The 11864-nt window shown below is 46.3% G+C and overlaps 2 protein-coding genes across 6 annotated transcripts in view; one reads left to right on the top strand and one right to left on the bottom strand.

The window, feature by feature from the left end:
* Positions 1–187: 187 nt before the first annotated feature.
* Positions 188–1455, bottom strand: LOC1277067 (NADH dehydrogenase [ubiquinone] iron-sulfur protein 3, mitochondrial). The gene is made up of 3 exons (XM_316497.4): positions 1219–1455; positions 1034–1102; positions 188–965 (listed from the first exon to the last, which is right to left on the bottom strand). Exons 1-3 carry the CDS (start codon positions 1280–1282, stop codon positions 310–312), a joined length of 789 nt encoding a protein of 262 aa, XP_316497.2. The 5' UTR covers positions 1283–1455; the 3' UTR covers positions 188–309.
* Positions 1456–1606: 151 nt separating this feature from the next.
* LOC1277065 (copia protein) overlaps positions 1607–11864 on the top strand; it is a 66315-nt gene continuing 56057 nt past the window's right edge. For 2 of the 5 annotated variants that reach the window (XM_061650411.1, XM_061650409.1), the window contains exons 1-2: positions 1707–1823; positions 3463–4745. Coding sequence is in view for 1 of the 5 variants with exons in the window: in XM_061650413.1 (XP_061506397.1) it covers positions 7708–10084 (2377 nt within the window). In the remaining 4 variants the exon portion in view is untranslated. Of the gene's footprint in view, positions 2561–3462; positions 4746–5730; positions 10085–11864 lie in introns of all 5 variants that reach the window. The other 3 variants (XM_061650413.1, XM_061650412.1, XM_061650410.1) reach the window with 3 other exon arrangements.

Raw genomic sequence — 11864 nt, 5'->3', positions numbered from 1 at the left:
TTTTAAATACGATAAATATATCGTTTGACACAAATTTCCCATGATACAAGCTAGTTAATCAGTTAAATTATTACCTAAAGGCCAAAAGTTCAAGTTCACTTACTCACGATCCTTGAACTCGATTATTTCAAGACGGCCAACGCGTTTTCTCACAGCTCACTAAAAAACTGGCATCGGTCACAGAGCGTACAGTAGTGTATCCGGTTATATTTCAGCCTAAGAACGAAAACGATTCAACGCTCGCCAACACCGCAACTGCCATGCGTTCGATTTTGCACTCACTCTCTCCCTCCTTCGCTCTTCCGCCTCTTACTTTTCCGCCGGCTTGGTGGCAACCTCCTCCGTGGCCGGATTGGCGTTGCGGAAGTTCGGGAACTGTTCCCACGGCGCGGACAGATCAAACTTGCGGAACTCCTGGGCGAGCTCGAGCGGTTCGCACACGACCCGCTTCTTCTCGTCGTCGTACCGCAGCTCGACGTACCCGCTCAGCGGGAAGTCGCGGCGCTGCGGATGCCCCTCGAACCCGTAGTCGGTCAGGATGCGGCGCAGGTCGGGATGGTTCGCGAAGAACACGCCGTACATGTCCCAGATCTCGCGCTCGTACCAGTTGGCCGCCTTGAACACCTCGTTGCACGAGTCGATCGGCGTCAGCTCGTCGGTGTACGTCTTGACGCGGATGCGCGAGTTGTACCGCAGCGACAGTATGTTGTAGATGATCTCGAAGCGGTACGGCCGGGACGGCACATCCATGCCGGCAATGTCGACCAGGTTGGCGAACTGTGCGTTGTGGTGGTCCTTCAGGAACTGCAGCACCGGCACGACGCCTTCCGGCGCGATCAGCACCTCCAGCTCGTCGCCGGACGTCAGCTGCACCTTCTGCACGTACTTGGGCATGCACTCCGCGACGTACTTGCCAAACTCGGACAGCTCCGACCGGGCGGCGGCATCCGGCTTGCGGACGGTCGCTAAAACGTGACAAAGGGAGTAACAATATTGACAACGGGATAAGGTAATGCAATGGGAGGATACTAACGTCGCGATTCTGCCGCCGGTTCGGTGGACTTGTAGCGGAGCATTACTGTTGGAGCAGCACGGGAAATACCTGCGTAGACAGAAAAAAAACGACCGATAGTACAGTCCGGAACCATATCAAAACAAATAGCCGCAGCACCGTGCGATCGTGCGGGGAAGGCTATTTCGGGTGGTTGTTGTCCTTACCGTTTGCGCCGAGCATGCCGCTCTTGGCGAATGCCGAGGCGAAGGAGCGCAGGATGGAGGCCATCGTTTACGGGCGTTTAGGGTTCGTAATGGTCCAAATCCTATTTCTAGGCCCGGGCCGCGGAAAGTAAAGCAATCCTGTCCCGAAAGATTGGTGCCTTTTTATGTAATTCCGTTTTTGTCACCCTTTTTGCTGTTGACGTTTGCCGCAATGTTTTTGACAGCTCGCTGCTGGGCACTGTAAGCGTCTTGGGAAGAGCAAAGTGGTCAAAATAGGATTCCTTTTTTTGTGTTATTATTTCATCTTCAAGTGTAAACTACCAAAAGAAAAGGAAAATACGAAGCTAATCAATAAAATGAACCCATCATTTTTTGTTAAACAGCGCAGCCGACCGATTTTTCAACACAATACGCGGTACGCGGATGGGATGCGCTACCGAAATGAACATCGTTCCCGGATCGGACCGTTCCGCCAGCAAAGAACGACCCGCTCCGACCAATCGGTGCGCCACCACTATCGACACAGAGCAGCTCAATTGTGCAGAACGCTGTCGCTCGGCTATCGGAGGAAAAAATGGTTTTTCTAGTGGTTAAAAGGTTTTAAGGTGCGTAAAAACGACCAAAAGCGGCGGGGGAAGTGTGTTCCATTGTCGGTGTGATGAAATAAACGCACCAAAGTGGGCCTACAGCGGCGCAATCAGTGCGCAAACGATCTTGGCTGGGATCCCTGCTGGCTCGGCGGAACCAAAAAGTCACCAAAGTGTGTCCCACCACTGTGTCTCGGGTGGTAGGTGTGTGAAAAGCAATGGACAGAACATTTTTTCACACGCGCCTGTGTGCGCGCGCGTTTGCATGAGTGTGTGTGTGTGTGTGCGTTTGTGTGTGCTTTACGGGTTTCTACTGTAAGGGATTGCAGGAAGGAAAAAGAGACGTGAGGGGAGTTGCGTGAATAGAGGGAGTATTGCCAGCAGGATGAAAATGTTTTCCTTAGGCCAGTGCCAGCACAGCCCCGCAACAAAGTGAATGGCTCGAAAGGGAAGGGAGCGAGCAAGAGGGGAAAAGAGTGAAAGAGAGAGGGAGTGAGAAGAGTGTGTGAGGGTGGGAAGCGCGTTGCGTAGTAAAGAAACACAGTGGTGGTGTGGTGATGATGTGCGAAATGGGTGAGAAAGTACCGCACAAACAACAAGAAAAAAGTTTACCCGTGTAATTTTAAAAGTTGCGCCTGTTTTGCAGTAAAAAGAGAACGCAAGAATAGTGCGAAAAAAGAAAGAAAAAGACAAAAAAAACTCACACACACAAAAGCGAATCCATCGCAAAAGTCAACACGACGGTCGCGCGACTGGTACGGGATCAACAAAATCTTTCTCCTGCCTTTTGGGATGTGTGTATGTGTGTATGTGCGTGTTTGAACAGTCCCCTGCATCATGGGGTGGGTGGCTGAGTGTTGTTTGCCCGGTGCAGTAAAATAGCCCGTCCGCCAGCGGGAAAGGGTGGTGTCCACCATCTGGGCGCTGTGAAAAATGGGTACATTTTCCAGGGTGGAAAATGATGGGCAGCATATGATAAAAATACCTTCTTTCCCCCCCAATACACGGGTGAATTGCAGCTGCAATCTCGCGCGTGGCGTTGAATAGATGAAACGGGTTGTGTCCGTGTTTACTTTACATCTAGTAGCAAGGGGTGTAGGAAAAAGCAGAAGCAAATCTTAGCCCGCAAAGAAGAGCTCAATTGCGCTTTGAAAGAAAATGGAAGAAAGAAGGCATTAATCTCTTCCCAAAAAAAAAAGGAAACAAATGTTTCATACCGATTTCCTTGATCGAAAGATAAGCACCATTTGTTTGGCCCAAGATTAGATGCGATAAGATCACTTTAATTGGTTCTTGGGAAAAAGGGACGGGACGGAACTACAGCAGGGGGGGGGGGAACAGAATTGATGAACCATAATTGATGAAGCTTCTTTGCCTGTGTATTACCTGAAGAACGCGCGTGTGCATACCTCGCGGTGCGTGTGCTCTTGTTGGTGTGTGTTGGTGCAAAATTAAACCCTTTCCATTTGTCCGGTTAAAGCCCCCTTAAGGGACGCACTCACATACACGCGTCTCTCTCGCTCGCTCTCTCCCTCTCTCCCCACACAGCGTGCGTGAATTATTTGTTGTGCAAAGCGCGACTATGACGGTTCAACCATTGAAATGTATTTTAATGCTTTTTTCTCCCCCATTTTCTTTCGTTCCCCTGTTTGTTTAGGCTATTGATGTAACCGACCCAATGCACAACAGTATGCAGAGGCTGGGCAGCATAATGTGCGATGTGAACGGAAATGTATCGCACGACGAGTAGGTGAATGGTGTCGACCGAATGCTACATCCGGTACGGTACTTTGATGGAAGCATCTTTTTAAAGAAAATTGGAAACCGCGCGAGCTGAACTGAAACGGAAGCCAAAGTGTAGAGCGCGTTTATCGCCGAACGACAAAAGGGGGAAAAAAGACGTAGCGGCCGTAGCGGGTGGTGGGAGCTTGGGAAGGCAACGGGAAGCAGCAGCATCAATCTCTCCCCCCCCCCCCCTGGTTTGGTGGACCCCGAAAAGGGTGGACAGAAAGGCCGGAGCGCAGTGAGCGCCCTTTTCTTCCGCCGTGGTGCGTGGTTAGTGCGCGTGCGTGCGTGAGTGCGTGCCGTGTGTGTGTGTGTTCGCGCGCCCTTGTTCCGTGTGCTCGCGAGTGTGTGTGCGTGCGTGCGCGCTGTTTTCCGTGTGCTGCTGCGCCGTGCGTGTGTGGCGCCATTCCGACGTGCTTTCGCGAGCCGTGCCAGTGTAAGTGTGAGTGTGTGCGGGGAGGTTTTTTTTGGTGTGTGCTTTCTCGGTTGTTTGGAAACGGCAGATAACGCCAACGCGAAGCGAACGGCGGCTGGCGGGCGGTGTGGAAGTGAAAGCGAAGGGTATGCGCGCGCGTTTTTCTGCCGTACCGTGGCTTTGTGGTTTGCTTGCCGCGTTGCATCCCTGCCTGGCGATGCTGTGTGCGTGAGTGTAGTGTGTGTGTCTATGCGTTTGTGTGTTTGTGCACACATGTGCCTGCAAAAAGGGCTAACAGAGCAGAGCAGTAGCTGTAGCAGCGTGAATGCACGTTTCCCGGGTGCACGTTTTGCGTACCAGCAGGGAAGGAAGAGCGGAGAAGTGTTCGAATACTGTCGGCTGAGAAGCGCAAAGTGCTGTAACGCTGCTGCGTACGCTGCAGTGTGCCACCCATGTGCCCGGGTGGTGAAGAAGGCGGAGGAGACGGAGCAAGCAGGAGACCGTGAGAATTTGCTCGCGTATCCTTTTTTGTTGTTTTAAGCCCCCGGCCCCGGGGAGGGAAGGGAAGCGTAGAGCGTAGTGGAATCATTTGGAAAGAAAGAACGCGCGACACCGTTGACGGACGGACGGTCATTGCGAAGACGACCCCCGGTTGGATTGTTGGGAGAGAAGATAAACACATACGAACAGAGAGACGTACGAAGCGAAATATTAAACACAAAAACACCGTGAAAAGAAAGGTGAGAAATATGACGATGATGTAAATGTAGGGTTCTCAGAGATGGGGCATGGATAAAATAATGATTTACTTTCCAGGGAAAGAAAAACATGCTCGCGTTATGACGCCATGTGGTGGCAATGTTTATTTAAAATGTTTCTTGATTTTGAGATGTCCTCTGTTAAATCATTCCTATTATCTGTAGGCAATTGACATTAGAATTTGTCTGATCTAATGTACAAATATCAGATGCTAATGCGCGAAAAAACAGCCATTTCCTTCTTAAGGTCGCTTTAGACCTTAAGAATCACAAAGAAATACATTTGATTTATTAATTTAATATGGTTTATAAACCAGATAGTTGGGGAATTGAACATCCTCCCGTTTGGTGTACGATAATCCATATTGTGATAAAAAATTTAAATAAAGCAGTAAACCTCAAAATTATTAACTCTTTCGGTTGCCGACTGTCCAGACTTTGTTTGATTTAAGTGGAATCAAAGACTTAAAGACTGTTTGATCTTATCTTCTTAAAATCATGTTTCTCTTTCATTTAAACTTTCTTATTGGTTGTTTTCTATTTGCTGACTGTTTGTATTAGATATCATGTTACACAGACTGACTGTTAGCATTCCTTTTAGTTATTTTGTTATTCTAGATACTTCTACAGTTACAATATTGATCTGTTTATATATTTTCTTATTTGTTTATATATTTATTTGACGATCAGTGGACAATAGTGAAATTTAAACAATGTTTTACTCCAAAAACTAACATACAACAGTAAAATGCGCACTATTGGGACATAACTCAGCACTTGAACAGAACACACGGTCATTAAACTCAGTCAGCGACATTCCTCGGCTCAAAAGCGTCGTTTTTCGGTGCAATTTTAATTCCACAGCACAGTTTTCTCTACACTGAGGAATTGTAATCCTCTGTAAAGACCATTTTCTAATCCATGCACCATGTTTCAAATATTTCTAAATTTTATTTTCATATTTTAGGTTACTTCTCCTGCTTCTTGGTGCAAATATCATGACATGGTCATATCAGCCTTCTATATATGTATGATAATAATGGACATAGTATTACTCCAATGCTGGATGCAAACCATAATGTGTTTGCTACGGGAAGACAGTTCCAATTGGGAAAAGAACTTCGACAGACTTTAGACCTACTGGAGCCAGCGTGACATTCATTAGATAGCCTTATTCCGTTTACACGCTTATCCTAAACGTGTGCCAGAACATAGTGTCCGGCAATCCTTTTGCATCGGTTTATCGTTTTACACCAAACGAACCCCTTAAGAAGGTCAACGAAAAATAACAAGTAAGCAAAAAGGAGTTAAAGACCAGTGTGTTTAAAAAACTACAGACTACACTGAGTGGTTTAGGACAATTTTCTTAGTCTAATGCATATAAGAGATCTGTGGTCTCTATTTTACCATGTTATTTACAAAGAAAAGGCACAACACACAGTTTTGCACAACTTTGCCCTTCACGAACGATTGCAACAGATTTCTCATTCACACACTATGCCGTCACGCCGGTCCCTTCTCGGTGGACCGCGTACAAAGTAGTGACGCTGAACCGGCAATGTAACCGTCCGGTAAATGCTTTCGATGCAAATTTTTCATCCCTTCGCACCGTCGGGGTACACCCCTATGCTTCCCCCATAATCATACGCCGCCTGTCATCGGTACTGCCTCTTATCTCGCATCCTTGCAGACGCTGCCGGTTGCCCCGCCAGGTACGATAGGGCCGATTAATAATAATGACAATAATAATAAAAACGACGGCGTATTAACTTTTCTCCTTTCGTTTCGCTCTTTCAGGCCAGTATGCGAAGGTTTATGCGCAGAGCGCCGCAACAGCCGTGTGATAGGGGTGTGTTAAAGGGAACGTCTTTTGTGCGTGTATGGGTTTCCCCCGGCATTGCATTGATAAACGGTGTATTGACGCCCTTTTCCTTTTTGTTGTTGTTGCTGCGCGATCGATTGTTTCACGATCGCAGACGAAAACAGTCGAAGCACATAAGGACGAATGAGGGCGAAAGAAGTGGGAAGAAGACGGTGGAGGGAGGGGGGTTAATTTGCTCCCGTCTCGGAATGTAGCCAGTTTGCCTCGGTGGGGCGCAACACGGTCACCAACGGATGATGGTAGTGTATGGTGGTGGTCGAATCGCGCCAAGCAGAAGCATAAACGCTTGTTTGTTATCTTCCGTTCTTTCCACTGCTGGTTATGCTTTTGTGCACATGCTTACGCTTTTTAACTGTTTGCTTTCGGGTGATAGTTTGCGTCAGACGCACTGCTATTAGGAGATTCTCCCGCGAACGGAACCCGTTTTTTTTTTCGTTGGTGGCGTTTTGGTGGGAATTGATCTCACGATTTGCGCCGGCAATGGTGATCGGCTCGGGTATGTTTGATACCCGATCGCAAACGTCCAGCAAATCCACACACGTAGGATGGCGGTTTTCCATGTCCAAGCTTTTGCGTCACTGGGGAAGCGTTGCGTCCAAGCATTACTTCGATTCGATCGTTTTGGTATTGTTAATTTATGATCTTTGGCTGAGGAGGAGATCTCCATGCATCGTTCTGTATATTTCAGTGAAATTAATACATGTTGTATGCATTGTTGAATTTTATTTTCTCAAAAACTTTTGGAGGACTGTTTTTTTGGGATTATTTGACTGTGTTAATAGTTTATATTCGATTGTAAAGTCTTGAACAATAGCATTTTAAGTCCAAGGCTTCAGCTTCTTTCAGCTATAAGCCTTGAGTGCCAAATTTATTTAGATACAACCCAATTCTATAACTCAAAATAATTAAATATTTTGGTCAATGTTGTATTGTAATATAAAGAGAGTTTGTTGTAATCTAGCAATCGTTGTAGATTGAACACAGTTCACAGTAGTCTATGAACGTAGTTAAGGATTAGTTAGTTGCAATAAAACCATCAATCAGAACAGACGTCTTTAGGTTATGGGCGACAAGCACAAAGAAGTGGCGGTTCACGGAATACCGCAGTTTTCCGGAACAGGCTACGACACCTGGAAATTTCGGGTCGAAGTGTTTTTGAAAGCGTCGAAAGTATGGGACGCAGTGGTAAAGGACGTTCCATCAGTGGCCAGTGAAGTGACCAAGTTTGAGGAAATGGACGCGAAGGCAATGTCTCTACTGGTGAGCTTTATTTCTGACGAATACTTGGGATGTATTCGAGAAAAATCCACTACGAAGGAAATGTGGGAAGCACTAGAGAATACATTCGCCAAGAAATCCTCGGGAAGGCAAATGGTCTTAAGGAACCAGATCGCTCGTCTGAAGTTGAAGGAAGGGACATCGTTGCGCGCCCACCTTCAACAATTTGAGGATCTGGTTCGGCAGCTTCGAGTGGCCGGATCAAAACTTGAAGAAAGTAACGTCTGTTCGGCTTTGAGTTTAACGCTTCCGGAGTCCTATGATCCCCTGATGACGGCATTAGAAAACCTTCCTGAATCACAATTAACGTATGAATTAATGAAGACCCGGTTGCTAGGCGATGAATGCAAGCGCTTGGATAGAATCGAAAATTCTGAGGAGAAGCCTACTGCATTTGCTGGAAAAAATCGAAATAGGAACGGTTTTGAAAAATTCAACGGAAAATGTCACAACTGTGGAAAGAAAGGGCATATGAAAAAGGACTGTCGAATTAAAACGAAAGCCAACGTTGCCAGTGAATCAAGACAAGTTGTGTTCATGGCGGATGGAATCGGACGTAGGGTACAAACCGGTGATCAGCTTCAATTCCTGCTGGATTCAGGAGCTAGTGACCACATGGTAAATTCAAAAAAGTTTTTTACAACCGTGGAAAACTTGAAACAGCCAGTTTTCATCGATGTAGCGAAGAATGGGGAATCTCTCGTGGCCAAAGAAAGCGGCGTTATTAACGGAATGAGCAACCATGGCGTTCTGATGAGTGCTGAAAACGTTCTGTATGTGCCGACTTTAAGAGAAAACCTCATGTCTGTGAAAAAGCTTACGAAGGCTGGTGTGGATGTAATATTTCAAGAAACGCAAGTGATAATGAAAATCAATGGAAAAATAATTGCAACTGGAAAACAGCGAGGAAATCTGTACGCTATCGAATTGAAAATTGAACGGGCTAATGCAAGTATAGCAGAAGTGGAGTATGCTGATCTTTGGCACCGTCGTCTCGGTCACATCAGTGAAGGTGCCATGTCTACTATGATACGTGAAGACCTTGCTCTGGGTGTGCGCTTCAAACCAGAAAAGCTCAAGTTTTGTGACGTGTGTGTCTTGGGTAGACACTGTCGGGAGCCGTTCAATGGTGCCAGAGACAGGGCAACCCGACCGTTGGAACGTATCCACTCTGACGTATGTGGACCGATGGACACGCCATCGTGGGAAGGTCATCGCTACTTCGTCTCGTTCATAGACGATCAGTCCCATTTTGCTGTGGTGTATTTGCTTCGAAAGAAATCGGAGGTCTTTGAAAAATTCAAAGAATTTTCAGCAATGGCGACTGCGATGTTTGGTACGAAAATTTCAAAACTCACTGTAGACCAGGGACGTGAGTATTTTTCGAATAATCAACAAAAGTACTACAAGGCGATGGGAATTCAGGTGGAGCCAACAGTAGCCTACTCACCGCAACAGAACGGGGTCGCGGAACGGTTCAACCGAACTCTTATCGAAAAGGTACGTACTATGTTAATTGGATCGAATGCGCCCAAGTCATTGTGGAGTGAAGCTGTGCTAGCAGCTGTGTTCATCTTAAATCGAAGTCCAACGTCTGCGATATCAAAGAACGTTACGCCTGCTGAACTATGGTATGGAAGAAAGCCAAGTCTGGAAAAGGCTCGTGTCTTTGGATGTCAAGCATTTGCATGGGTGCCGAATCAACAAAGAAAGAAGCTTGATGCAAAAAGTCGACAGTTATTCATGGTCGGATATGCACCAAACGGCTATCGGCTATGGGACAAGGATTCTAAACAAATCGTTATTGCTCGTGATGTGAAGTTTAACGAAACATATTTTCCATGGACGAATGATACACAAAATAACGGAAAATTAATTGTACCGCTAACCTACGAGCAAGAGGGGGAAGAAGTAATCGAGGAAGAAGTGATCGAGGATGCCGTTAATGTACATCCGGAAGAAGAAGATCCAGACGAGCAATATGGGGAAAACTCTTCAACTGAATCACTTGACTGCGATGGTGTCCAATCGTGTAATGATGATGAAGATGCAGCGGAAGCAGACGATACCGCGCTCCCTTCGCATCTAGATCTGGACTTGTCTTCCGGCCCTAGTGGCGAACAGTCTAGGAGGCGCAGCGAACGGGAGCGCCGATTTCCCGGTAAGTTCCTTGACTATATTACCGGATTCAGTGCTTGTGCTGTTGGCCCTCCGTTTTCTTCAGACGTTTCAGAAATGTATAACGACATTAATGCTCGTGAGGATCGTGACCGATGGTACCAAGCGGTACAAGATGAACTAAACTCCATGAAGGTCAACGATGTGTGGAAGCTGACGGTGTGTCCAGCCGGTGTGAAACCGCTAAAAACAAAGTGGGTGTTCCGGCTGAAGGAGGATGAAACCGGACAACAGGTCCGGTATAAGGCACGACTTGTAGTCAAAGGGTTTCTACAACAGCCCCGGATTGACTTTGAAGACACATTTGCACCCGTTGCTAGGCTGTCGACAGTTAGAGTAGTACTAGCTGTTGCCGTCCATCGTGGCTTACACGTACACCAAATGGACGTCAAAACGGCTTTCTTACACGGAGTGTTAAAGGAGGACCTGTACATGGAAGTGCCCCAAGGCGTGAGGGCTAGACCAGGTATCGTGTGCAAACTTAGAAAATCGCTTTATGGTCTAAAACAAGCTCCACGATGCTGGAATGACCGCTTCAATTCGTCATTGTTGAAGTTTGGGTTCCGTAGATCAAACCGGGACTACTGTCTGTACGTTTCAACTGAAAAAGGTGATGAAATTTATCTGGTGCTTTATGTCGACGATCTTCTGATTGTTGGACGAAATATTCGAACGATGGAGAGACTGAAACGGCGGCTCACAGATGAATTTGAAATGACCGATTGTGGGCAAACGAAGTTTTTCCTGGGAATGCGAATGGAGTACAACCGAAATCGTGGCGAACTGAAGCTGTCACAGGAGGCAGCTGCAAACAAAATTTTAGAAAAATTTGGAATGTCGGAATGTAATCCAGCGAAGACCCCGATGGAGAAAGGACTTCAGTTGAGTCGAAAAGGAAATCATACTGCACAGCCATATCGAGAGTCGCTAGGCAGTTTGATGTATCAAATGCTATGTGTGCGACCTGATTTGTGCTATCCCGTAGCTTACATGGGACGATTTCAACAATCACCAACGGAAGATCATTGGCAAACTCTTAAGCGTATCATGAGATACCTTAAAGGAACCGCTACTATGGGACTTCACTATAAGAAAAATCCAGAAAGTAGATCACTCGAAGGATATGTCGATGCTGACTGGGCGTCCGATGCAGAAGATCGCAAATCCGTAACTGGTTTCTTGTTTAAGGTATATGGTTCAACAGTATCTTGGGCAAGCCGGAAGCAGTCAACAGTCTCCTTGTCATCAAGTGAGTCTGAATATGTAGCGCTAAGTGCTGCTGTTTCCGAAGGAATCTGGTTGGCTGGTATTTTGGAAGATTTGCAATGCAAAACACCATCGGATCCAGTTATTATATACGAAGACAACCGTGGCTGTATTGGTCTGGCTAAGAATGCTGAATCCAAAAGGATAAAGCACTTGGATATTAAACATCATTTCATTAAAGACCATGTTGCTGCTGGTAATGTTAAGATTGAACCGATAAGTACTACTGAACAGCAAGCGGATATATTAACGAAAGCTTTGGATGCAAACCTATTTGAATATCTCAGAAGCAAAATTGGAGTCAGCGATTGAGAGGGGGTGTTGTAATCTAGCAATCGTTGTAGATTGAACACAGTTCACAGTAGTCTATGAACGTAGTTAAGGATTAGTTAGTTGCAATAAAACCATCAATCAGAACAGACGTCTTTAGAGTTATTATTGAAGTTTTACAGACTACAACGGCGGGTCTAGTATCGCATATTACCCTAAAAGTAAAG

This window comes from Anopheles gambiae, chromosome 2, assembly GCF_943734735.2.
Source record: "Anopheles gambiae chromosome 2, idAnoGambNW_F1_1, whole genome shotgun sequence".
Lineage (NCBI taxonomy): Eukaryota > Metazoa > Arthropoda > Insecta > Diptera > Culicidae > Anopheles > Anopheles gambiae.
The sequence above is the reverse complement of the archived record's forward strand: the minus strand, read 5'-3'. Positions and strand labels throughout refer to the sequence as shown.